The sequence below is a fragment of the Cydia fagiglandana genome, chromosome Z (genome assembly GCF_963556715.1).
Source record: "Cydia fagiglandana chromosome Z, ilCydFagi1.1, whole genome shotgun sequence".
Taxonomy (NCBI): domain Eukaryota; kingdom Metazoa; phylum Arthropoda; class Insecta; order Lepidoptera; family Tortricidae; genus Cydia; species Cydia fagiglandana.
The window spans coordinates 19,893,162-19,920,638 of record NC_085959.1 but is presented as its reverse complement, the minus strand read 5'-3'; the positions used below and the strand labels follow the sequence as shown (position 1 = coordinate 19,920,638).

General features: G+C 38.3%; 2 protein-coding genes across 2 annotated transcripts in view; one reads left to right on the top strand and one right to left on the bottom strand.

Annotated features, from left to right (window-relative positions):
- LOC134679260 (nostrin) overlaps window positions 1-13,676 on the bottom strand; it is a 45,709-nt gene extending 32,033 nt beyond the window's left edge. Inside the window, exon 1 of the mRNA XM_063538149.1 lies at window positions 13,451-13,676. The gene's annotated coding sequence lies outside the window, so the exon portion shown is untranslated. The remainder of the gene's footprint in view (window positions 1-13,450) is intronic.
- Window positions 13,677-14,764: 1,088 nt separating this feature from the next.
- The window catches only part of LOC134679259 (uncharacterized), a 452,522-nt gene continuing 439,809 nt past the window's right edge, over window positions 14,765-27,477 (top strand). The window contains exons 1-17 of the mRNA XM_063538148.1: window positions 14,765-15,111; window positions 16,496-16,647; window positions 16,813-16,999; window positions 18,108-18,353; window positions 19,564-19,692; window positions 20,273-20,399; window positions 20,993-21,132; window positions 21,248-21,402; window positions 22,044-22,228; window positions 22,546-22,709; window positions 22,991-23,216; window positions 23,524-23,635; window positions 24,108-24,224; window positions 24,500-24,611; window positions 24,786-24,913; window positions 25,308-25,415; window positions 26,968-27,098. Coding sequence (XP_063394218.1) covers window positions 14,787-15,111; window positions 16,496-16,647; window positions 16,813-16,999; window positions 18,108-18,353; window positions 19,564-19,692; window positions 20,273-20,399; window positions 20,993-21,132; window positions 21,248-21,402; window positions 22,044-22,228; window positions 22,546-22,709; window positions 22,991-23,216; window positions 23,524-23,635; window positions 24,108-24,224; window positions 24,500-24,611; window positions 24,786-24,913; window positions 25,308-25,415; window positions 26,968-27,098 — 2,744 coding nt within the window. The 5' untranslated portion in view covers window positions 14,765-14,786. The remainder of the gene's footprint in view (window positions 15,112-16,495; window positions 16,648-16,812; window positions 17,000-18,107; window positions 18,354-19,563; window positions 19,693-20,272; window positions 20,400-20,992; window positions 21,133-21,247; window positions 21,403-22,043; window positions 22,229-22,545; window positions 22,710-22,990; window positions 23,217-23,523; window positions 23,636-24,107; window positions 24,225-24,499; window positions 24,612-24,785; window positions 24,914-25,307; window positions 25,416-26,967; window positions 27,099-27,477) is intronic.

Sequence of the window (27,477 nt, the reverse complement as noted above, 5' to 3'; positions counted from 1 at the left end):
GATCAGCCAAAATGTATGAAAAAGTAAAAAAGAAAATTCGGGATTTCGGGGTTAGTTCCATAATAAAAGTAGCTCAGTTTAGCGAGTAGAATCGAGCCCTGGATTCAAAGGCCCGTTGGTCAGTAACACACTGTATAATCAGGCCGCGTAGCCAAGATGCCAATCGCTTACGCTACGTAGCGATCGAAACGCAACTGTCACTGTCACACTAATATGGAAGAGTGATAGAGAGACATAATGCTTTTCGTTGTCGAAGCGATAGCGATTGTAACCTTGGCTAGGCCGGCAGCTCGGAAAGGCTCTTCGTACATTAAAATCGGCGAGCAAGGGTTCATCTTATTTTCTAAATGACCAAAGGAATGAAACAAAGTTGGACTAGACATAAGTAGTTTACCTACCTTGCGATGAAAATATTCGTTTTTATTTATATAAAACACAAAAACAAAATTTTACAATGACGCGATCCACTAACTAATCCTTCGCTAATCGCAGTTTTCAATATAACAAAGAGCTATTAATAACAACTTTGCAATTATGTAACTACGAAGTTTCTTCTAATTTAGGTATATTGTTGTAGGATACTTGCATTATTAACTTGCCGATGAACATTTAATTTTAAAACCAGGGCCCAGTAATCTAATGAAGTTGAATTCTCCTATGTACCTACGAGTAGTACGAGTACCTAGGTCCGTACAACTAATTGATTGGAAAGTATTGGTCTGGGTGAAGTGCAACCAACAGCATTTACTTCAAGCAACGATCACGATATCATTTACTTACTATTCATGATTCCTCGACGGTCAGTGGTATAATTTGCTAAGAGATTCAGTGAATTAAGATAATTGAGTAAGATTATAGAATAGGTAAGGTGTATTCGGGTAATACCGAATGTCGGATAATTCCGAAATTCAGATGAAAATCACCCTAAATTCCATCATCATAAAAGTCTCTTTTCGGAACTATCCGACAGTTTTTGACATTCGGAATTACCCGAGTAAACCTTACATTTTGTTAGTACAAAGAGACCATTAAAATTACTTACTTATTAGTTAAGAGTATAGACATGTCGCTTAAAATATATCAGGTCATGAATATAACTCGAGAATTTTTTCGCTTCTATTATAATATATTTCAAAATATAATCTACGGCTGCCGGGCCAATGTATGACTCCGTTTCATCATAATCAACTCAGTATTTTAGACGCTACGGCAGAATACACGTGATCTTTGCACTTTGGTAATACAAACATGCTGGTGGTACAGCGGTAATAGATCCAGTGACTAGTCATTTGTAAAATCCGCCATACTAGTAATCCACTTTTTTTATTTTATTTTATTTATTTGGAGATCCAACAGCTATGACAATACCATAGAAATTATAGTGGATACAAAAAGCCAATTATAGGAACTCACAGGTAGGTATTATAAAATATCTTAGGTAAGTACCTACTTATATTTAGGAACCTAAATTATGTTTTGCAGTAGATATTGTTTTTAATAGCTGTTCCTCTGCAGATTACGATAAAAATAATCGGTACATATTTGCTCCAGACATCAATCTCAGTCCATGCTCCATTTGGTTTCAGTTATGTGATCACGGATGAGTGCGCCGCGCAGGCAAATGGAACGAGATATTCTCATCTTTTCTATAGTCCGTTTTTTTTAGCATTAAAAAGAACTTCGGAGAAGTTCGCTTATGGTTCTAAATCTGGCACTTTTAGCGGTAACAATTTGAAGTAAATTATATGTATTGACCATGCTACATTAGATAATTCAATAATTATTAACAATTAACGAGCCTGATAAAAACTGTACGCTTGCTTCTGCGGAGTTCTTTCTAATGCTAAAAGAAACGAACTATACTTCATCTCTAATTGCGTTTTTCACTGACGATATTAAGATTCGCTGTCTGGTTGATTTGGGTACTTGTGTGTCAGATAATTGGATCTCTTTGTATTTGAATACATCGCGCCCAAGATCTCTAATAATGAAAATAGGACTACAAAGCTCCGTTATTTGACATGGGTATATAAATCATAAAATAAAACTACGAAGAAATTGGTACCTACCTCTGGACATAAAGTAAGGATGACTTATAATGTGATAGGCACATACTGCGTAAGTAATAGAAGTTATCAGCGACCTCATAAATTCTACAGACAGGCATGGCGGCTTCGGTCATTGAAATTTGTACAAGTGTGCATCAGGTAACGCTAGTGCACGTTGTACCTACGACATAGGAATTTTCTAACATCCATTCTAAACAACGGGTTTATAACAATTACCATTGTGACACACAAAACACTTTCTTATAAATAGTTAAGTGTTCTCGCGGCCATTACATTAATAGGTATCATGATGCCGCTTTGGGAGGAAAGTTAACAAAAAACGAGATTTGTAGTTTGTACGAGTAGTTGTGATAGATAGATATGTTCCATAGTTCTTAATACGCTGACATAGCTATGGGCCATATTTTTTAGCACCCATGATTTGTGCACCCATATTTTTACACTTGTACCATATTTTAAAGACTTTTAACGCTATTTTGGTATACTTTATCTTATTGGACTTTTCATTGATATATGTAAAAGCTGTAAGTCTTTAATTTATGTTAATTTCGACCATTAAGCACGGATATAATGGTCCTTCTTGTCTACGTGACAGCGTGATAAAACGGTGTTCGTCACTTTCAATCCCGCAGTGTTAAGAAGTGAATCCATCCATAGTACGCAGGCATGTTCGTCTAATTCCACAAAAAGAAGCCTCCATCCAGGAATAAAGCAACCCGCTTAGTTTTACCACTAACACTAACATATATCTAACGGTATTGGTATTACGATAACTTCATAATCATGGTAGGTAGTTAGGTAGACATCTCAAAACAAATAACAAATTCTAATGTGGGACATAAAGGCTTTATGGGTCCCAACTGTTTAAATTATAGTGACTGATACGAGTATGTTCCACTCTATATGATAACCTGTTAAATTGAAGTAGATACCTTACTACTGTTTGTGACGAACTAATAGGAAAAAATGTTTTATCTTGCGAACTGAATAAATACTTTAGGATCTGATAAGAAAATTCTGGCTCAATGTTAAAAGAAGGTTAAACAAACTAGTGAGGTATTAGGTAATAATACCACCATATCTTGCGTGACATAACTCTACAATAATTAAAAATACGAGGAGACCATTCCATGAATAACCGTTATCTACATTATTGTTTCCATAATGATTGTAGAACTGTAGGTAGTCCTTATGGCCTTCAAAGTGTTTTAACATTAAAATGAAATTGTTCGTATTTAGGAACGATATTGCACTGTCAAAATAGGTGCCTAGGCAGTACGGTAGTAGTAGTGCCTTATTGATTACTGAAAGGGCAACTACCCTACCGCCATAAAAAAAACTACCTTACTGCCTTATATAGAGTATGAGTTATGAAAATGAAACGGGTCACTATGGCCAAATATAATTGTTATCTACTTACAATAAAACTGCCTACTCAAGAAGTGTTTACCGGTCTTAATTTAAATTACTTCGTAAATATAAAACCATGAGTCGGTAAGAGTATTAAATCTGTTAAGCGAGTCCCCCGCTGCGTTGTGCCATTTATGGAATCATTTCTGGCAGCGATATCCTAATAAACTTTCAGTAGATAGCTTATTGCATTTATTAATTCATGTACAATCGCCATCAGATATATCGGAGCGGCCAAGGTGCTTAAAAATATCTGAACACGCATTCTAGCGCCATGACAATAGAGGCGTCTTCAGATATTTGTGAGCGCCTTGGTCGCTCCGATCCGATGTATCTGATTCTGATGGCGACTGTATAAACTTAATGGTTACAAGCTCATTGCTAAACACAACTAGTACTTAAACACTTTACTTAACTACAGGTTTAAAGTGCCTAATTAGGACGACATTCTGTTGAACAAGTTGAGCAAAGCTAGACGTTTGCCTACTCATATTGGTAATGAATAACACAATTAATAACAAATGTCTTCAACAGCGAATATTGAAATCAAGTTCACCTTAAAATTCACCTGATAGATAGTCAGTTGCAGAGACTGATTTCTCGGCATAGAAGTGGAGTGTCTTATTTAATAACCACGTATTACCTAATTATTATTACCTAATTATAACTGTGTATTGATCTGAATCAATAATTTGGTACCAGCGGCTGATGCAGCCCGAATAAGATACATAGAGAAACTCAGAATTCTTCGGTGGGTAGGGTACTAGTGGACCTGCGAGATTGGACTCATAATTATGATTCCATTTCACGAGTTTAATCTTTTGGGGGCATTACGTACAACTCGCAATGAATAAGTGTTTTTAAAATGCATTTTTTGGCAGACGCGCCAAGAATTGTCTAGTGGCAATACATGTTAAAAACTCTACATTATACAAATGCGCGGTTTGGTTCTGATGAGTTCTAAAGTTTCTAATTAAAAAAATTAAAGATACTTTATTTTTTTAATTAGACATTTGGATCTTAAATCTGGATCTGTTTAGGGATCTACTTAACCTAGATATTGTTTTCAAAATTAAAGAGCTAATATACGTACCTTTTTAAAGAGTTAGGCATCGGATGGAACTGTTTTTGATAGGTTATACAAACTACTGCCGTTTATTGCGTTCTCCAGGATATCAAGATATCAACACCAATACTACAAAGACGAACTTTCCTATCATATTCTCTCTATATTTTATCTGTAGGGAGATGGTGTTATCATGACAGATCGGGGACTCTTACCTTTATCAGTAGGTATCATGTAGTCTAATCTAGAAATAACACGTCAATCATACACTGCGATACATCTCCCGCTTTTGATAAGCGTTCGTATTAGCCTTTTCCAGTCACTACATGTTCATGCCAGAGTATACTGACATTGCATGGTAATACAATAATGTACTAGCATGCATCATCAAAAACTGCTGGGCTTTCATAGTAGGTATGCTGATCATCCAAACTAGACAAACTATGAGTTTTTGGGGTATACACAAAAGAGAAAATTGTTAATACGAGCCGAAGTTCTACTTGATAATCTTGGGTTTTAAATTCGCAACGTCTAACCTGCCGTCTAAAATCTGTCAAGTCGAGCAAAACAAAAGAGTACATTACACATAGGTATTTCCAAGAACGGTACGAGTATGTGCGATTCCAAGTCAGTATTAAAAATTAAAGTTATCTAATATTGATACTGTTTTAACACCCCCTGGCACTGACTAAAATAACCGACTTGGTTTCACATTATATCTCAAAACTTTTTTTGTAGTAGAAGAATTGAGTTGCGAGACTTGCATCTTTTTACATGTAATGTTTTTGATGGGATTAAACTGACTCTGTAACAATTTTTATTGCGATCACGAGCGGTAAAAGATAACATTAGCCTTTTCTAACACTACTTGGCAGAAGATAGGTAACTATTATGGGGCCATTCTAGAGGTTCAGATGTTTTTATTCATAACACATAGTGGAAGAAACAAGGACTACCTACTTTATGGTTCATTATCGTGTTTCTTTCCGAGGCTTCCTGTGCTGCTAAGATAATGTATGCTAGTAATCAATAGTCTCTGTATTCTAAACCGTCCTTAACCACTATTAATGCATGTTAGCAGTTAATAAAGTATAAGTAGGAACCACAACTACTCCGACTATACATATATAAACGTATCAACACAATTATAACTTTATAATATAAGTTTGCTACGTCCAACCCTAACGAACAACCATGACTAAAACTACTTTTTATCTGTCTAACGATAGGTCATTCTCCACTAGGTCATTGTCCACCGTAATCGAATCCAATCTAATAGAAACTAAACATTTCCGGCGAACGGTTCGTTATAAACGGAAGTTGGAGAAAAGTGTCGCAATTTTACCTGAATAAGCCCCTTGTTTTGCAATGTCCAATTGTCTAGTACCTACCTAGTACAGGAAGGGCTTGTTTCTGTCTATCCGTAGTATCGGTAGAGTTAAGCTACGAAAAGTCTGCAGCGATTTTGATAGCCCTCGTAGTGCCACTGTTATTTATACGTCATAATACTAATAATTTCATAGAAGATTGACGTTTAAAATAATACTTGCACTGCGTGGGCTATCAAATCCGCTGCAGACTTTTCTTGGTCTGACTCTACCTCTTTATTGTTATTTTTTGCACTCAATGTTACCGTGTAAATATGCCGGTAACTGGCGATTGATATTTTAACAGATGTGCGGTTTTTATGCTTAATATTGCCGTAAGTATAGCTTATAATTACATTGATTAGGACGGCAAGTAGTTATACAACAGAGATAAAAAATACGACTCATTGCATTAGTAGAGGTAGTAAAAAGACTAAAATAACGGAACTATAGATGGTCAAGCAAATCTTGTCAGTAGAAAAAGACGCGAAATTAAAATATTCTATGAGACAGAATCCCTTCGCGTCTACATTTTTCAAATTTGGCGCCTTTTTCTGCTGACAAGATCTGCTTGACCAACTATATTTAACACACTGTTTTGATTATAGAGGTCTGTGTTATGCAATCTTTTCAATAACAGAGGCAAAATGGAGAAAAACACTAAAATCTGAAATTCATTTAAAGAGGTTCCATATTATATAAATATATATATATTATTATATATTATATATATATATTATATTATATCTTCCATAATCAACAGATGGATTTTGGTTCCACTTCCAAGGACCGGGACCGGACCTTTGGTTGCAATTATTGAGATTGCCTATTTACCCAAGCCCCAATTAACAATTTCAGATACCACCAGCTCGGCACTGACATAAACGCTAGCGTGAACCTAACTTACTTTCTATGCATCTAGCTCGTACTGGCATATTAGTGCGAGCAAGATGTACGTATAGAAAATACGTGTTGATAATGTCAGTGACTCGTGGTACGGGTAGTTTCATTGTACATAACTACATTAGAGTAACTTATATAATATACCTATATTACATTAGTTAACATTTAAATGGGAGCGAAGGAATCGGTTTAGATTTCTGCGCGGGAGTGTAATAAAGGCTAACAGAACGCTAGCAAAACGGAGTCCATTCGACCTGACTCCTTCTTTCCGGGGTGCATCTGTACCTATTGCCGACAGCCTGGAACTCCTCGGCATGGAGCTGAGTTCGGTCCTCAGCTTCGGCAGCTTCATTGAGTCTAAAGCACAAACTGCGGCCAGAAAGCTGGGCGTCCTAAATAAGGTGAAGCGATACTTCACACCTGGACAGCTTCTAACACTTTACAAAGCTCAAGTCCGGTCGTGTATGGAGTATTGCAGCCACCTGTGGGATGGCTCAGCTAAATACCAACTCGCCGCTTTGGACTCAGTGGAGCGCAGAGCCAGGAGGATGATTGGCGACAAGAAGCTAACGGCTAAGCTTCAGTCTTTGGCCCATCGGCGGAAAGTCGCCAGCCTGTCGGTATTCTACAGGTTGCACTTCGGGGAGTGTGCCCAAGAGCTACACGAGCTTATTCCACCGTCCCCATTCTACCATCGGACTTTTAGACGCACGGCCGGTTTCCATCCTTACTTGGTAGATATTCCACCAATTCGCACGAAGCGCTTTGCTTCCACTTTCCTTATGCGCACTGCCAAGGAATGGAATTCCTTGCCGGCGTCTATATTTCCGTGTTCTTATAACCCGGCAACCTTCAAATCAAGAGTGAACAGGCACCTTCTGGACGAGCTCGCTACATCGTAGGCCACGTCTACGCCTCGGCTAGTCTGTGGCCATGAGTAAGCCCATTCATAATAAAAAAAAAAATACAGAGCAGGGTGGCCCGCGTGTTTTAAGTAAAGGTACCTAGATGAGAGAAGTATACCTAAAGGCCCCAGTACACAATGGGCCATTGCTGGCCACTCCAAGGGACGCATTTATGCGTTAGAGGGAGCAAGTGATATTGCTATCTCATTCTACCGCAAGGCTGCGTCCCTTGGAGTGGCCGGCGATGGCCCCTTGTGTACTGGGGCCTTAAGGGCAAAAATTTGTATCGCCAAAGGCATAAACAGCGCTCATTTTACACAATATTTATTTATGATATTACGTCTTTAACGTGACATCGTCTCTAAGAGACGCTAGATTAGCTAGCTAATACCTATACCTATACATTTAAAGAGAACCGCGGTTGTTACGTCATTCGCGTCGTGCTATTATACACCTGCCACTCAAATTGCAACAGACAATTCTTGTTTGCTCTGATAATAGTGGCAGTAGGTACCCAGTATAGGATTCAACTTAAATACTTGACGTTTTAAGTGATCTCATGCACCTGTGTCATACATACATACATATAGATACATATAATATGCAAACCAATAGCTAAGCATGTATTTCTCCTGGTTCCTGGTCTATATCTACGACAATTCTTTGCCTAGTAGTAGATACCTATTATAATACTACTATAAAAATACACCTTAAGTTTTATTTTAACAAACCTTACTCCTACAGTCTCGTCTATAAATATCGAGTACCTTAAATATATTATATGGGCATTAAGGTCGTGTATACATGTTTTTGGCACTTTGTCCGTATCGAATTTTTTAGACGTGAATGTACAATTTCCTCCTTGTACAGTGGAATTCGCACATAGCTGACTAGTTTGTAGATAGGATAGGTTTCACCTTTCATCTGTAGCGACCCATACAACCATTTCCAGTCGCCGTTACGACGCGGTGTAGACACATCTTGTGTCGACACCGTCTGTTTCGGTCACAATTCCAGTCGCAGAGTCGTCGCCGTGTCGACACAGTTACCAGAAATGGGGAAGGGTCGACACATGACACAAAGTGACATAAAGTGTGGTCGCCGTGTGCACACATTGTTTCGGGTTTGCGACTACTTTATGCCAAAATCATTCGTTCATTCGTTCATTTTGTTCCTGTCAAATGGAAACTGTCAGATGGAAAAATAGTTAAATAAAAATAAGTGACATTAATACGCCATCTCTAAAACGGATTACAAGACGTAATTATATATTGTTTGCATTTATATTACAATAAGACTTAAATTATTATGGGGAATTAAACTGCTCGAGTGATTTGATAAACTAAGTGTAATATAATCAACGCGCCACCACATTGTTTTAGTTTAGGCGGAAATGAAATTGTTTACTTCTCAGTGCTTGTGTTCATAAATATATTATTTCATGCATTTTTAGTACTTCGATGCGTATACTATACTTAAATAACAGAAATAACGCTTTACATACTACGAAACTTGTTAATTATGATGTATAAATATGGTTTAAGGCTGAGAAATATTGCAGTCACAAAGTAGTCGCAAATGTTTCGACTTTGTGTCGACTCTGTGTAGACACATGACACGCGCTGTCAAAAGTAATAACAAAGTTACTGGATTTGCAAAATGGCTCCTTGTGTTCATTTGTTTTCAGATATTCTCAAAGTGTAAAAATGACGTGGTCAGAGATGGGACTTAATAGATTAACTGTTTATTCGACTAATTAATGGAATAAAAAAAGTTAATCCTCAAATTTTAATCACGATTAGTTTAGTAGACCTAACATAGATTGAAATTGAATTAATCTGAACATTAATCGAATAAATTATCGATTAAATCTCGGTTGGAAGTTGACAGGGGGCCATTTTTGTACGTAAAAATAATAGAAATGTCTTGCATGCAGATGGTAGCCAAACACTTTGTCATAAAAGTCGAGATGGGTGTCGATTTATAGGTTTTAGGGAGTGCCGATTTCGAAAATGATGACCATTTTGGAATCCAAAATGGCGGCCATGCACTGTGTCATAAAAGTCGTCATGGATGTCGTTTTATACGTTTTAGGGGGCCCCAATTTTGAAAATGATGACCATTTTGGAATCCAAAATGGCGGCCATGCACTATGCCATAAAAGTCGTCAGGGGTGTCGTTTTATAGGTTTTAGGAGGCGCAGATTTCAAAAATGATGACCATTTTGGATTCCAAGATGGCGGCCATGCACTATGTCATAAAAGTCGTCATGGATGTCGTTTTATAGGTTTTAGGGGGCCCCGATTTAGAAAATGATGACCATTTTGAAATCCAAAATGGCGGCCATGCACTATGTAATAAAAGTCGTCATGGGTGTCGTTTTATAGGTTTTGGGGGGCGCAGAGTTAGAAAATGATGACCATTTTGGATTCCAAAATGGTGGCCATGCACTATGTCATAAAAGTCGTCATGGATGTCGTTTTGTAGGTTTTAGGGGACGCAGAATTCGAAAACGATGGCCATTTTGGAATCCAAAATGGCGGCCACGCACTATGTCATAAAAGTTGTCATGGGTGTCGTTTTATAGGTTTTAGGGCGCCCTGATTTCGAAAATGATGACCATTTTGGAATCCAAAATGGCGGCCATGCAGTATGTCATTAAAGTCATTGGCTGTCGTTTTATAGGTTTTAGGGAGCGCAGATTTCGAAAATAATAACTATTTTGGAATCGAAGATGGCGGCCATGCACTATGTTAAAAGTCGACATGGATGTCGTTTTGTTGGTCATGGTCATCATTTTCGAAATCTGCTCTTCCTAACACCTATAAATCAACATCTATGACGGCTTATATAACAAAGTGCACGGCAGATATCTTGGAATCCAAAATGGTCATCATTTTCGAATTCTGCACTCCCTAAAACCTATAAAACGATATTCATGACGACTTTTATGACAAAATACGTAGCGGCCATCTTGGATTATAAAATGATCATCGTTTTCGAATTCTGCACTCCCTAAAACCTATAAATCGACATCCGTGACGACGCAAGTTATCTTTATTTTCAGATCTAACAAATTGCTACAGAATACAAAGGACAAAAAAAGAAGCGAGGAGGTAATGAAACAGGCAAAAATACAGATGATTCCTCGATGCAATGGGATGCTTCTTAAATTGTGTCCAGATTTTTTTGTCATAAAAGTTTTTATTTTTCACGTATTACTCTCACAAGTTCCGTGACATTTCGACCTTGTAATTTTTTAAGTAAATGTTTTTGTTTATCTGTGAGGATCTCACTAGAATAATGTAATCAAGGTATGTTTATATTTGATAATTGAAATAGTAACGCAAAAAAAATATATATATTTGTGTCTTATATTCCTGCCGAAGACTTTTATTTTTCCTTTTCCTTCTACACAAGTTTGGTCAAGTAATAAGAATTTAGGGCTCTCAATTTTATTTTGACTTCTACAACAGTAAAGCTACGAGGCCATGTTTGGTATAGTTTTCGTATAAATTCGCAGTACCAAATTTAGTTATGGTATCACATTGACACCATTCCAAAGTAAAAACATATAAACTTACTTTCTTTTAAACTCCTCTTCACGCTTAAACTGCTGAACAGTTTTAATTTAAATTTAGTACACATATATTTTGAGTCCCGAGACGGGACATAATAAGTTATCTCAAAAATCATCCTTCAAAGTGTGAAATGAGGTGTAGGGCGGAATTCAGAATTGACTTCTTGAAGTTAATACTGTTTAAGTTTAGGTTTGAAGTCAAGTTTTTTTTATCATTTTTAACTAAATCAAAGATGTAGACCATCCCAAATTTAATATAAATCGGTTCAGCGGTTATTGATTTCCCGTACAAATTTCCACGCCACTTTTCACACCTTCAAAAGATGATTTTGGTTATAAGATCTATCCTATGTCCTGTTCCGGGACGCAAACTATTTCTATACCAAATTTCAACGAAATCGGTTCAGCGGTTAAGCGTCAAGAGGAGTTTAAAAAAACCGACCAAGTTCGAGTCGGACTCGCGTATTAAGGGTTCCGTACATTAAGTCCGACTCGCGCTTGACTGCACATTTCTAATAGGTTTTCCTGTCATCTATAGGTAAAGAACTATTTTGTGTATTCAGACAGACAGACATACAGACGCACGAGTGATCCTATAAGGATTCCGTTTTTTGCTTTTGAGGTACGGAACCCTAAAAAGATATTTTTTAATTTTGTGGAATGGTTTCAATGTGATACCTTAAATGGATTCAGCAACCCAGATTTATACGAAAACGATACCATACATACACGGCCTAGCACCTTCACTGATGTAGATATATCAAGATAAAATTGAGAGCCCTAAATAAACTTTTAAGAGCGGATATCTCAAAAACTATTCAACATATCGAAAAAATTGACTGAATAAACTTGTAACAAATTAAATTAACTTTCATTTTGTATAAGTGGCCATGTCGCTAAGATGCATAGTTTCCGAGATATAATCGAAAAACCGGAAAATGGGACATTCAAAGCCCCCTCTTTTCCCCCCGCTCAAGGGCTACGGCCGGGGATTTTTGATATGTTCACCTCCTAACTTGTCCAAACCAAGTTACAGAGTCAAAAATTGTGTTCCGAGCATTTCCCTCTACAACTTTTTTGAGCATTTGTTGGCTGACCTAAGTAGCTTATTGCATTTCTTTAAAAACTTTTCTGTAAAAGGTTGACGGGTGTTGGGTGTTTATATGGTTTTGGTCGATTATTATCATTTGCATCGCCCATGATGACTTACTAGAATTACTTACGAGCACACGAGACACTAATAGAAGTTTGACAAACCTTGGTTTTCAAGAGGTATTTTATATTGACATTTGCTGTCAAAAATTTGCTGTCAGATTTAGTCGCAAACCGAACGCAAAGTGCACACAAATGTGTCGACACCTTGTTACGGAAAAGTGTACACACGGCGACGACACTTTGTTTCGAAACAATTCTACACACATTGTGTGGACTCTGTTACGACACATCTGACATTTAGTTACCACTTTGATGATTCTGCGACTGGAATGGTTATATGGGGACTGAATATTTAATTATTCAAATGGTATAGTGATTTGGGGGTCGAAGGTTTTTCATATTGTATATTAAAGTATATCTAATGAAACATTACTACGTAAGAAATCATGTTGAAATCCTATTGACCAGCTAGGTACGTAGTACCATCGCCGACACTATTAACTGACAGTTCGTAAATATTATTAGTCTTATTGCAAAAGGCATAAGGTCCACCGATGAACAGTTAAGAGTGCTGCTGTTTGTAGTTTTGTACCTCCTTCAGCGTGTCATACGAGGTAAGTACATACCTATAGCTATAGGTACACCATAAAATTCTATGGTGGCTATTGTGTAATTAAATTACTTCCTAAAAATGGCTAAGCGGGTAACCTGTTGAAAATAATCTTTACTCAACTAAATATTTATATAAGAATAAAATAAAAGTGTGTGCAGAGCTAGGTAGGCTTCTACTATTGAAAGTACTATGATACCTACGTTCAAGAAATATATGAACAAGAACATAAGTGTGAATCTGCAAATAAATCGTATTACTTATTAGTTGTTATTAGTAAGTACCTATTTGCACTTATTGCAATACCTATTCATATCTTCACTTGTAAAGTTCTTATGTTAAGTATTTTGAATAAACAATAACAAATAAGCATGTAGCAACTCACCCGATCGAGACGGGATCAACAGGACAACAGCTGTGGAAATCCGTGAACTATACCACTCACAACGTGACTACGGAAGTGTTTTATTAGTTTATTACACAATATTTTGTTGTGGAGAAACAAAAAAAAACTTTATGGGATGCGGTTGTGTGGACTATACGGACGCAACGCTCATGCGTCTACTCCGATACTACTTCGAAGTGATACTGAGTCAAACGAGTGAGTGAGTTCAGTGAGTGGATGCAAACGCCGCCGGGCAGCGCGGCCGCGCCGTCACGGCATCGGCACCGCAAGGAGCACCTAACCTACCCAGCCATGCCACCCAGCCTTAGGATTCAACGTGCAGTTGTCTAATCTGGGATCTAGACATTTTTAATGCTTATTCCACGTTCGACCAGGCTTTACCTCCACCTTTGACAAAAAAAACCACGTAGGTAGATAAGTCCACAGTCCGCCTGATGGAAAGAGCCTAAGGGATGCTTACAACTCCCAGAGGTGACACACGTGCGTTGTCGTTTTCGGAGTCGCACAAACGATGTTGACTGACGTTTTTAAATATGGTCGACATGAATCATTATATTCAAATTCAAAACATATGTATTTCATAGCTTGGATCACTTGGATGTAACATGTTGATGAAGTACAGTGATCCCAGTCTGTGACGTGCGGATCTAAGCCAAACACAAATTACTATTAAATCTAGTACTTACTTACATTAGAATTAAAACTAAGATTTTTTAAATCAATGAAAGTGTTTATGTGAAGGTATGTGTGTATGTATGTGAGTATGTATGTATGAATTAGTTATGTGCGTGTAATTATCTACGAAAAACAAGAGAAGAAGGGTAGCCGTGCATGTTATTCATCTTTTGGGATCTGGCGCAAAAGAATGTTGAATTCTATAACTAACTAGAGTCATTTCAAAATGTCCTCTGAGTCATCGTAACTCCAAGAAATTAGTAGGGGTTTGATTTGCTTTTTTGCTTCAGGTAAATCACAGTGCCTTATATCGCAGATTTGTACTAGTTATATATTAAATGCGGTAAGAGATAAGACGAGAATCTTATAGCAAAAGTTGTAGGGGTATAGAGTCTGTGCGGAAAGAGAAGAGTCGTGGAATGTATGGGGCCCAATACATTACACAACTCTTCTCTTTCCGCACAGACTCGGGTATAGGGATTTTGTAGACTCTTTTTAGTATCATGTCTTTTTCATTTGATGATGATATCGAATCGACTATGAATTATGACGTGTGACAAATAATGACGTATGTCAGTGTAGAAAGTCATCATAGTCATACCTTGAGATTTATGTTACAATCTTATTTAACCGCAAGAATATGAAAAGCAACCAAGCCAATTCGGCTTCAAACGCGAACCGTAAACCGTCGACAATAAAAACAAATACTAAAGTCACGAAAACCACAAAAAATGTTACCGGAGATTGTAGTGACTTCTCTGATAGTACTCATACGCAGTTCTTTGTTAAAAAATTGGAAAAATACAAAAAAATTACAAGGGAAAAATATCTTGAGATGCAAGCTTCTTCAGATGGTTCAACGTCATTTACTTTCGGTTGCATTCATGGCCCAGATGAAAAATCTTACACGGCGAGCGAACAGCTAAAAAGGGCTTTTATTCACGATTTGGATCCTGTTCCAGTAGGTAATCAAGAAATCATTGAGTCTATATGGTCAAGGAAACCTATAACCCTTTTGTTTGGACCCAGATATAGCGCTTTCTATCACCCACATACCATTTAGTACCGAAGTATCACTTGGTTATGATTTCGCTTGCGTGACTTTGTGTTGACCTACAAAACTAAACGTCGCTAAGTATAAAAAAGAGTGTGAAGGATTTATATAAGTACTAAATTCGCTTTCAAAACTCTTGCGCTACACATTTAGATGATTTTCTCATACATATTTACTCCAATGTAGAAAACGGGGACTAGAAACACGAAACACTTACTATCGTTATTTGTTAGACTGTTGTGTCCCACTGCTTCGCAAAGGCCTATAAACACTTACCAACACTTTAAAAATCCCTTTTTTATATTCAAGCAAACTCACAAATAACTTAATTCTGGTATAAGCTATTAAAAATTTGCTTGCCGGTTAACAAACAATCTTATTTTGATCATAAACTCACCAACGGGTTATCGCACATACGCTGATTAATAACGAGTAATTTTAAATAAACTGAAGTAATATTGGTTATATTGGTCCAGTAACGACCAAATATCAAAAACGCTTTTAACTGATTTGCAAGACCGAAGTGATCGCATAAGTGTTCCGTGAACAAAGTTTTGCACGGAACAGTAACAATAAATAGCTTACTCGTATACCTATAGTTCGTTTTTTTTAGCATTAGAAAGAACTTCAAAGAAGGTAAGCGATCTTGGCATGTCTTTTAATTGAAAAACGCTTTTTAAAAATCAATAACTATTACTTATGAAAGCAGGAGAATATAAATGATCGTATTAGATTCATAATTGTTACGTATTTGTCGTAACTTATTTTAAAAACGTGTTTTTCTATTAAAAGACACATCAAGATTGTTTACCTAATTCCTATGCTAAAAAAAACGAAGTATAAGTTTTCGAGTAAAATGGCTATGACAAACGGACAGATGGACATACCTAATGAGAATATTAAGGGTTCCGTTTTTGATATTGTGGCACAGAAATCAGTGTTTGTATTTAGTTAAAAGTAACTAGTGCGGATTTTGAAAATACCTAATGTCCGTTTGGTATTCCAACATAACCAGCTATATGATTTCATAGTTCCTTAGGGTACAGATTAAAAAACTTTTACATTTTTAAGGTATTCAGGTATTCAAGGCTAGGTTTTCAGGTATTTTAAAAATGGTTGGGTGGTCCTTCATATTCTATCGTATTCCTTAGGAGTGAGTATGTCGACAACGAAGTTTGTTCTTCCACTATGGCGGCCAGGCACATTACGAATTTTTCCTTTCTAAAAAAGCGGGCGGCCGCCAGTTTGGAATTCTAATTTAACATCATATTCGAAACCCTTCTGTTCGTCCTCAGAGCAGGCATGGAACTCCGCGTGTCCTTTGGCGTGCGGTTGGGAGATGGCGCAGAAGTTACAGTTCCTGGTGACGGAGGCAATGCCCCTCCAGCAGCTGGGCCGATTTAATGCCCACCTACGTGACTTTGCTACCATTTCTCAACACGGATATGTATCCTTTGTTGTCAAGGGGGGTTTGATAACTGGAGGGAAAACACACTCCTGTCATCATTAGATTCATACGATAGAGACGTTAATCAGTCTGTTAATTGTGGTTGGTGCAACTGGGCCTTATAGACGTACTTACTTGTAATAAAATTCCTTATGTTGTGTTCAGAGAATTGATGTCCTTGACAGTGTAACCGTAATACTAGACTTTCTGGAGGCAACGTATACAAAAGAACCCAGCTTACGTGAAGGATTTGTGTTGTTGTTGAAAAACATACACCAGCCTATTATATTGAATAGAAGCGCAGACCTCGTAAAGTATTTTGATAATGTGTCTAAATATATAGGATTTATTGGTGAGTGTCTACTTTGTTTATTGGTCAAACTTAGTTATGTGAGCTGAAGGTTCAATCCCATCCGAATATATTATTAGCCCATGCTGCGCCATCGGCAAAATATGCTGATTTTGGTTTGGCCGCCCTAAAGTCGAACTACGGTAAGTTTTCAAGCCAAGTTCTACGTCAAAGTATAGCGCTCCTATGAGCCTCATGTATAAATTGTCACGGCCAATTGGGTGCAAACTTAGCGTGGTCGGACTCTAGTAGAAAGAGAGACTTTTATTTGCATACTGCATGTTAAATACATGGACCCTTTTGGAAACCCGTGGAAAATCCATGGAAGCACCGTTAAAATATGTATGTTTGTTTTAGGGGCAAATACTTGTTGTATTTATTATCCCTCGTGCTATTGGTATCCGAGCAAGCGATAGATCATACTTCAATTTTGGAATCCATCGCTTGCTCGGGTATTAATATGCACGAAAAGAAATAACTATTAACTAGGTAGTTCTAATCGATACTCTTATAAAATATTCTAAATAGGTAGTTAAAGTTTTTTGCTTTGTGTTACAATACAACTCTCTTTATTCACGTACTGTTTTAATGAGACCGCGTTTATCAAAGAGGGTTAATGAGGCCAGTGCCACCTGTACTCAGGGGAATATTACTCCTAATTTGGAAGCACAATCGTTACGATCCATGGGCATGACTGTATTATTTGACTACCAATATTTGACCCGAGGCGGCTGTTATATTCAATACATGCAACTCATACTAGGGCGTCTGGTGATAGTTGTTCAATAAATTTATTTAGCTAAATTGGTAGCATGTTTATGGTTATAATGTAGTTCTATTTGATATTTTATTCATTAGATACTTTGTAAATTGACTGTTTTGTGCCAACATATATCACCAAGGCAGCATGCGTACTCCGGCGTGCACGACAGATTTACATTGTTTTGATTAAGCAAATACCTACTTACGAACTCAAGTGACAACAAGGCTAAATGCAATATTTTAGCGATCTAACTAGAAAAGTCAGGTTGTACTTCTTGTAAAAAAATTAATGTGCTTTTCACAACTTATTTCCTATGACAGTAAATATGCCACTCCTAAATGCTTAAAGGTTGTCTAATGCTGGGTATGGAAGAGGACGAGCTGTTTGCGGTAGTTGCTGATGCGCTGATGTGGCATCTGTCAGCGCCGGACACGCGGCGGCCTGCGGACGCGCTGCCCCGCCACGTGACGATGCTGGCGGCAGCACCCACGCTCTACCATGCGGCCGCCAGGATGCTGGCAGTCGCATCGTCCAACCGCTTCCACATATACTTGCAGTTGTCTCTATTGTTGGCTACTGCCTCGCAGGAAAATTGTAAATAGTAGATTTGTATTTATTATTTAACTTTATATGTAGTAGGTAGGTAGGTACAGTAGCATGCTCCGATGAAGTATTGGTCCGGGCGGGTGTTGTAGTGAGTACTGACCCTGCCGATGAAGCAGATGGTCCTGGTTTCGAATCCCGGTAAGGGCAGTTATTTGTGATAAGCGCAGATAGGTATTTGTTCCTGCGTCATGGGTGTTTTCTATGTATTTAAGTATATATTTGTATATTATCGTTGTCTGAGTAATACCCACATCACAAGCCTTCTTGAGCTTACCGTGTGACTTAGTCAATTTGATTCAGAATGTCCCTCTAATATTTATTTGTTTATCGCCTTTTTATAGTTTGTTGGACTGTTTTAATGCATGGTTTTCACTTACATATGGTCTAATTATTCTAATCAATCTTTATACGCCTGATGACCAGCCTACCGAAGAGCTTACTGGAAATGTCCTTGTCACTAAATTCATCAACAATTTTAATATGCAACGGCTAATAAGTAAAACAAGGTTTTGTTTAATATTTATGATTGGTGTCTGTCTGTATAATATAGATAATAAATAGTCTTGTAAGTGTATTATAAGATTTCTACTTCCGGTCTGGTATCAGGTTTTGCATGAATGATATTAGGTCTTAACTTACGTGAATATAAAGAAACTAGATTACATCACGTGTTATTTAATACGGCGAATTATAAATATTCATCAAATTCGTGCAAATACGTTTTTAATACTTGCATTAAACAATGCTAAATCTTACCTAGCCTGGTGCAAATACGTTTTTAATACTTGTATTAAACAATGCTAAATCTTACCCAGCCTGGAAGTCTGCCGCAAACATAGAAAATCGAAACTTCGTTGATTGATTAAGGCAGAAAACGAATTGTCGATTTATATGTTCGCGGTACGTAGGCCCTCAGGCTAATACTGCTGTGTATATTTAAGTACCACTTGGAAGGTGTCAACTTAGATCATTTAGTAACTGGAGATGTCATCGTCATCGCTGTCATTTTCTTTACGAAACAGTCGTTGTGTGCTACGTCAAATGTATATAATAAATCGTAACAAATAGCCATGTCGTCCATATAAAGTTTGCACAATTGTGCAAGCTTTTCGGCAGAGGCGTAAGCTTTTAATGACCACTCCAGTTATTAAATGCTTTAAGCTACCTAATTGTACCAGTAAAGTTCCTGTTTATCCAGGTGTGGAGCTACTCAAGCAGAATATATTAGAGAATATATTTTACCGCTTCAACCCATACTTCCCCGAGAGAAAGCTGCCCGAGTACGACATTAATCCAGCCGATCCTCATCACTACAGTGTTCAATTGGGTGCGTCACTTTCGAAATTCATTTATGAATTATGGTAATCAGATCAGGTCTCGCCGACGGTTATTAACTGCACCGAATGTTGCACTAATTATATAGCCATTATACCTATGTATAATTTAATTGTAACTGTAGTAGTCACATAACGCTATGTATAGTCAAAATGCGATTCTTAAAAATGTTAAATGCAGATCGAATGTGTACCTGTACCTGCTATGCTTGATTCTAAAATAATTTAATGTTATTATATTACAGTTTTAGAAGGAATTTGGTAATTATAGCGGAAATAATAATAAACTATTTTTTAAACTTTTAGTTATTCTTAACTTATTCACTGCCCCCGACGCACATGTGCGTCCACCGTCATACAAGTTTGTTCCTAGGTTACGCCCTTACGCCCCCTGGCAGTGAATGCGTTAAAGGCATACCTAATGATAGTAATGATGTAACAACTCGTTGAGTTTATTTGTATAAATAATATATGTGTGTATTCAATGCGGGCGAATATTCAAACGGTAGGGCCTAAGAAGTATTTATTGAGCTTTCCCCGGATTTTTAATGTAGATTACATATTTCCAAGCAGGAGACAGCAGCGTCTACCTTCAAACTACACTGAGCGTACTCCTAGTGCTCGTCAAGGCGTTAAAGCAATGTAGCGAGAATCCTACATTCCAAGAACAGTTACCAGCACCGGATAGTTACTCACAAAGGTACGAAAATTAATGGGATAGAATTCTGTATTGATTTCGTATCGCTAATGTCAGTTTTCCACAAGAATTTCATTATTAGACGAAAAGGCAGACAATCTGTGCGATGTAACTAACCGGAAGCCGGGGCCTTCTTTCTTTTATGGGAAGTTGTAATAATACTTTGCCCGTCAAAATACATTCAATTTAATGAACAGCCTTTTTAGGGTTCGGTAGTCAACTAGGAACCCTTATTGTTTCGCCATGTCCGTCTGTCCTGATGTTAGGAAGCTGCAATTTGGCATGGAAACATACGTCATGCAAGGCGACAGAACGGTTAAAAACTGCGGTATTAGGATACCTCCCATACAAATCCTTTTTTTTTTTGTATTTTTGTTTTCACGTTAACAACTACTTTTTGATACGAGTATGTCTTAGGTAGGTAGGTAGTGAATATTTTCGGAAATAATGGCTCTGAAAAAAAAAAAATTGGTATATCCTCCCTCTAACTATTGCTTTTCCAAAAATTGTGACAAAAAATCGTAAAACTAGAAGTTTAATAAATTAAAGGCACTTACTCACATAAGTAATTACACTAACTGTCTAATTACTTGCAGGTGCTTCATATGGGCGTACCGATATGAGTGCCGCGCGCGCCCCCATCGAGAAGAGCGGATCACGCTGACCGTGATCGTATCTGCTCTGCTCCGGTACTTCGGCACACGGCTTGAGCGTTTTTCCACTCGTCTAATGCTCGGTTAGTATACTTGTTAAGGGCGTCGAGGTAGATATGAATGCAAAAGTTACGTGCTAAGTTTTGTGTAGCCTTACAACAATATATTTCTATCTCATTATACCTACTTTGACTTCAGATGTGATGTCGTTGTCGGTGGCGACGGAGCTCCAACTCCGCGCGGGCTGGGCTGCCACCGTAAATTTCAACACTTCGCAGCTAGACGCGCAGTTTAAGAAGGCCCTCATATACCTGAGCGTTGATTACATTAAAATATTTCCCTATAACCGATTTGTAAGTAGGTATAGGCAAACAGAATATGTATGGATATAAGGACCTAAACAGATTTAAAAACCCAGTATGTAGTCGGGTGAAAAAATCATGAAAATAAGAATATATCAATAATTACTGAAATACGTAAATACGTGACCAATCTTAGTTATAGACGGGCCATGCTCAGTGTAGGGTTTCGTAGTTACCATTCTGTCAAAATAGGCCAAACGTTAGGTAGACATTAGGTAGTAAGTATCATAAGTAGGGAGTACCTGTAGAAAACATGTAGGCTGCCTAAATGTCACTGCGCTGCGCTACAGCTTGATGCTTGCCTTAAATTGGTGGAACCAAGCATTCTGCAGTTGTTATGATAATCGCCTGTTACAAAAAGTTTAGCAAACTAGTAGACTTTTATATTCATATTTCTGTGAGTGGACTCCTTTTTATTGAAATGAAATGAAATGAAAATCATTTATTTGAAACAACACAATCTTTAAATTAATACAGACAAACCAGTAACATAGGTTATGTACCTAATTGGTTGCCCCCAAGAGGATACTACTTAGCATGTATCGGAGCACTTAGGTTTAATGTAAACATGCAGTACTCTAATAATAATAGCTAGATAGTCACTAAATTAATCGAATTCGTTATGTTATCAGCTGATAGAATCCGAACATTGGTTTGTGGGGCTGATGTGTTTGCTGGACCCTGGGCTGACGCAGCTCAGGCCGAAGTGGCCGCAGCCGCTTTATGACGAGCTCAGGCAAACGGTTCTCCAGGCATTGGTGTGCGTTCTTCCGTTAGCACCGATCAATGTGGCTAAAGACTGTGGATTAATAAGGAGGTTGGCATTATGTATGACGCAGTTCAGGCCTAAGTGGCCGCAGCTGCTTTACAATTTATGACGACCCCGAGATAACGGTTCTCCAGACATTGCTGTGCGTCCGTCCGTTGGCACTGACCAATATATATGACGCAGCTCAAGCCAAGTAGCCTCAGCTGGTTTATAATCCCTTAAAACATTTTTATTTGAAATGTTACCTGATATCTTTTAAATGTAACAAACTACGTAAAACCGAATCTTAACTATGTACAACACTCAAGAATTATTAGAAGAGAAAGAAAGTACCTACGAATATAAAGTTAGTGGTGCTGTTGCAGGATAATGTGGTACGTTGAGTGGTACTCGTGGAACCCGTACGAGCTGAGCGTGTTGTACTGGTGCCTGCGGTTACTGAAGGCGGCTGAGGGCCACCGCGGCTCGCTGTCGCGCCCTCACACCGTCAAGGAACTCTTCAGCTCGCACGGAATTATCATTCTAATGCGTAAGTACTTACCTTTGCCAATGAATCAGAGAAGCGCTGTGACCAAGCCACTGCCGACAGACCTCTATAGCTCATACCTACTTAGCGCGGAATTTATTTTATTTTCCGTGTCTGACAATGATAGTCCCTCAGCCATCCATCCCTCAATGATATGGCGGTTACCTCGCAAGCCAAGGTATCTAATTGACAAGTTTCTACTTAATTCAAAAGTACCTAATACCTTTCATACAATTTTAATTACGTTAATATTATTCTCTAACAAATTGCTTTCGAATTGACAGATTTATGCTCTACCCTGATTCAACAGCGAGACCCGCCAGTAGAGATGAGCCAGGTGGTCCTAGCTCTATGTGTGCGGGTACTGACGGGCGCCATCGAGTACCCCACCAAGGTCACGTGTGAGGTGTATCCTCAAATCGTGTGGCCTGTTTCCATCAACTCCCTCGCGTGGACCATGATGAACGTTGTTATGCGTTCGCTTGAAAGGAGTTATATCGTCAGTGAGAGGTCATTGTTTACTTACATAGTGTCTCCATACGTGCATTTAAATAAATATGCATATAATATATGCTGGCGTATACCTAATAAATAAATAATAATTTATTGACCAGCTTATAAACACGTGTCGCTACAGATTTACATATATTTACGTAAGTTAACTTTAAGTATAAGTATATCTTCATCATCTCAGCCATAAGACGTCCACTGCTGAACATAGGCCTCCCCCTTTAAGTATATCTTATGGCTATTATATACCATTATAACCAAGGATTGATTTTTCATACCTACTCATATATTTAATGTTGTTCTCCAGGTGGTTAATATCCATCTTGAATTTTATTTGGGAAGGCATAATATGGAGAGATGAATATAGTAAACAGTTCATAGCAAATAATGGTGTTTACCAGTTGTTGGATTTAATTACGGTAAGTGGGTTTTGGTGGTTGGGTATTAAATTTTTTTAAGGAGTCTGTCCTAGGGTGGTCCTATTATCTCGAATTTCTTATAATTCTTATATTAGACAATATGTATACCTATAGGTATGCCATTTTTCTAAGAATTATCCCTACCTACTAGCTAAGCTAAAAATATAGTTTTTCCGATTTCTTTCCATCATGACAGGGTGTGTTTTTATCATAACTAATGACGGCTTTGGTATGTTATTAAAAATGTGTACAGTGTAAGAGATACAACAGCCTAGAACTGGTTTGGAAAAGTGCATATTATGGTTCCTCTACACGATGGGTCAACGCCGGCCACTCCAAGGGACGCAAATATGCGGTAGAATGAGATAGCAATATCACTTGCTCCCTCTAACGCATAAATGCGTACCTTAGACTTTAGAGTGGCCGGCGTTGGCCCATCGTGTAGAGGATCCATTAGGTATGTGTTCGCCAGATGGTGCGCGCGCCGGTGCAGTGCTTGGCGCTGGCGTTGGTGTGCGACGCGACCAGCGCCAGCGGCGGCGTTTCGCAGCTCGTCACCTGGCGCGCCGGCGTCGGTGCTTCTCACGCTGTTAGCATGATCTTGATCATTTCACTCGTATTCATCACTCTCATAAATATTAATCGGGTTACTCGAACACCCCCATTGACAGTGTCAACAGGTATCAATGTTGCATTTTTGCACGATTGCCACGTGTAGTTAGTTAGGTACACTAGGCTTTAAGTTTCACGAACCAGTTGTGTAATTTTAATACCACTACTTTCTAAAATTCTTGTTAGACTTTTTTTTATTTTATCTGCAATCATAAAAAAAGTTACATGCTGCCAAGTTCCCCGAATTTTTAGCACCCTCGCGTCGTGCAAACTGGAGCTACCATCGCGACTCTCTTGGCGTCGCTCGTTCGAGATGAATGCCGGAGAATCGGCGTGGAGTTGAACGGGGATGGAGTTATACAGGGTAACTACATTACTATTTTTTCCTCCTCAATGTCCCCTTATTTGCATTAGGTACCTAAGTGAACATTCGGACAAATTATTACAAAAAAATATCCTACTTAAGTAAAGCCCACTCGGCATTTAAAAATCAGTTTGCACCTATATAGGTACTAATGTGTCGCATTTGATTCTGCAGATTTAAATAATCCGTTGAGATCGGCTAGAGTTCTGAAAGCACTAGAAAATCCTAAATTACACACGGTGCATCACCAACAGCCTATATGCTATGCTGCTGCTGATTTGGCAGGGTCTCGCATGTCTAAGGTACTCGTAATGTTCATGATTATGCGGAGAAACTTAAGCGAATCGACAGAGTAACGACGTCGCTCAATCTGATGAGATTAAAATATTTCTTAGCTACATAATCTTGCTGATGTTTATTTTACCTTTTTGTTCATAATCTAGCGTAGAAATGACATCTCGTCACCTCTCTAGCGATAATTAAATGTCCTTATCCTTGTTTGCAGTATGTTTAGACGCTAAACTGTAGAGTTATAGTCTAGATCTGAACTGTATGCTACTACTTACTGTAATTACTGCAATTGTCTGTATGTAACTTGTTTTGAGAGCCAAATAAATAAAATAAAATGAAGACAAGAAGTACCTTGTGATTTTGTGACTGAGCATAACAAGTTTATTACGTCCCCTTTTTTTGTAGGCTTACGCTCTTCTACAGATGTTGTCTGAAGACTTGAATGACAAGGTGTCGATAGCGGACGAAGCGTATAACCTGTACAAGCACATACATCTGGCGCCTCAGGACGAAGTTATCATTTTATTTAATCTTATTTTATTATTTCTCTTTCAACTTAGGTTATTTTATAATATGGCTATAAAAATTAAAAAGAACAACACGTACAAAAACAATATAAAATACTTATAAACATATTATAAAAAAACCTAGATTAGTGGCCGCCAGCAGCGGGGCAAGGCGCAAGCTGCAGGTGGTCCGGGCTGCAGAGAGAGGAACCGCCGAACTATCCGCGCAGGTGATGATAGATTGATTTCAATAGGTAGAGCGTGTCACGATCATTTTCAAGAACTGGTGCCTGCGCCTATGCGTATGTATTTGTACGGTACTTAGCGGGCCACAAGGCAGCATAGAAGAGCAAGTTGCTGGTGAATCATCCTGGCTACGAGATTATGTCTGTGCAAGTACTCTGCGTTAGCAAGATGAGAACAATCGGAGACGATACGCATGAGTGACTCTCCGGGACAGCGGCATGCCCGACAAATGTCGACGGTACCGTTCTTGAGGATATATTTTAATTTCCAGTAGTTGTTTTTAACATAACTTCGTCCGCAATTGCGCAGACATAAAACCCCCGGTTTCTCCACAGAGGTCGAATCGTAACCAGTTCACCGACGTGAGCAGGTTCACGTCGGGGGGTTCCGTGAGGGCCTTTTAGAACCGCCCGTGTAGCTTCTTGCTCTCCCATACTGCCTTACAGGTTTGTGCCTGGCTGCGCCTTACAGTTCTCGTGTGCCAATGAGAGAGGCATGAGGTTCCTGCCCTACTGACACCACATTCGTACAGGAAATAATTCCTCAACACACATCGCGGTTGTGGAGATCTTTGGTGTTCAGAAAGCCTTAACCTCCACATCCACACTTCCGTGGGCTGTAAAATCTCATAAGTGACGAGCGTGGGTGTAAATAGCATAAGGTGTGTGGTGAGCAGTAATCGGACCCTTCGATCCAGCTCGCCGAGTCCTCCTTAGTAAGCCAAAGGAGTATGTGAGTAGGGACCAACCGCCGCCGCTCAAATAAGGGTCTAAAACTTTATTTACTGCAATACCTACTCTTTTACGAATGTGAATATGCAAAATAGATACATTTTCTTTTCTTTCGCAGCGATTATTTCCAAAAATATTTACTTTATCAAAAATGTTTGATGAACATCTAAAATCCCATTTTTTTAAATGACCTGTCCAAAAAAAATAGTTTATGATTTTACCAATTTCTCGTATTGATTGATTTATAATAATTATTATATCCATGCCAAATTACAGCTTTCTAGCACTAACGATCACCGATCAAAGCCTTGGACAGACAGACAGGCGGACATACAGCGAAACTACAAGGGTTCCTAGTTGAGTTAATTTCTATCTAAATTCTTATTTCAAATTTCACTTGCGCTTACTTATTTTTGTATACTGGGTGGCCAGGGTGGCGAAAGCATAATAATGATAGAGTCTGTCCGGAAAGAGCAGAGTCGTGAAATGTATGGGGTCCAATACATTCCACAATTCTTCTCTATCCGCACAGAATGTACATAAGTATATCTTGTTTTGACACATGTACCTACCTAATTGCAGGTAATTTTAACACTATGCTCCCATTACTTGACTGCGAAACTAATGGAAACGTGGATAGAAATACAAATGCAAAAGCCAAATCCCGAGCTTCACGATGCCGATATTCTTGAAGAATTTGTTCACATAAACAAGTATGAGGTTTTAGTATACCTTTACCTAAAGCAGACTATTACTTTGCTGTTAAAAAGTGTCTAAATCTCTTTCACTGTACAATAATAAATACATGGGTCTAACAGAACACTGTGTTACGTCTTTCCTGAAGACATAAACAAGAGTTAAGGGCTATAAAAGTTAATTTTCTTATTTAACCCTTACCCACGTGAAAATGTCCTCTTTTTATTTGGAGAACTATGATAAAATCATTACTTACATGCCCACAAGCTGTTAACTATTGCCCACAGGAGAGAAAAATTTACAGTTCGCGCGAACACACTAGTTTTCTCTCCTGTGGGCAATAGTTAACAGCTTGTGCGCAAGCGCGCGCAGCTAGGCTAGTCCGGATGATTTATA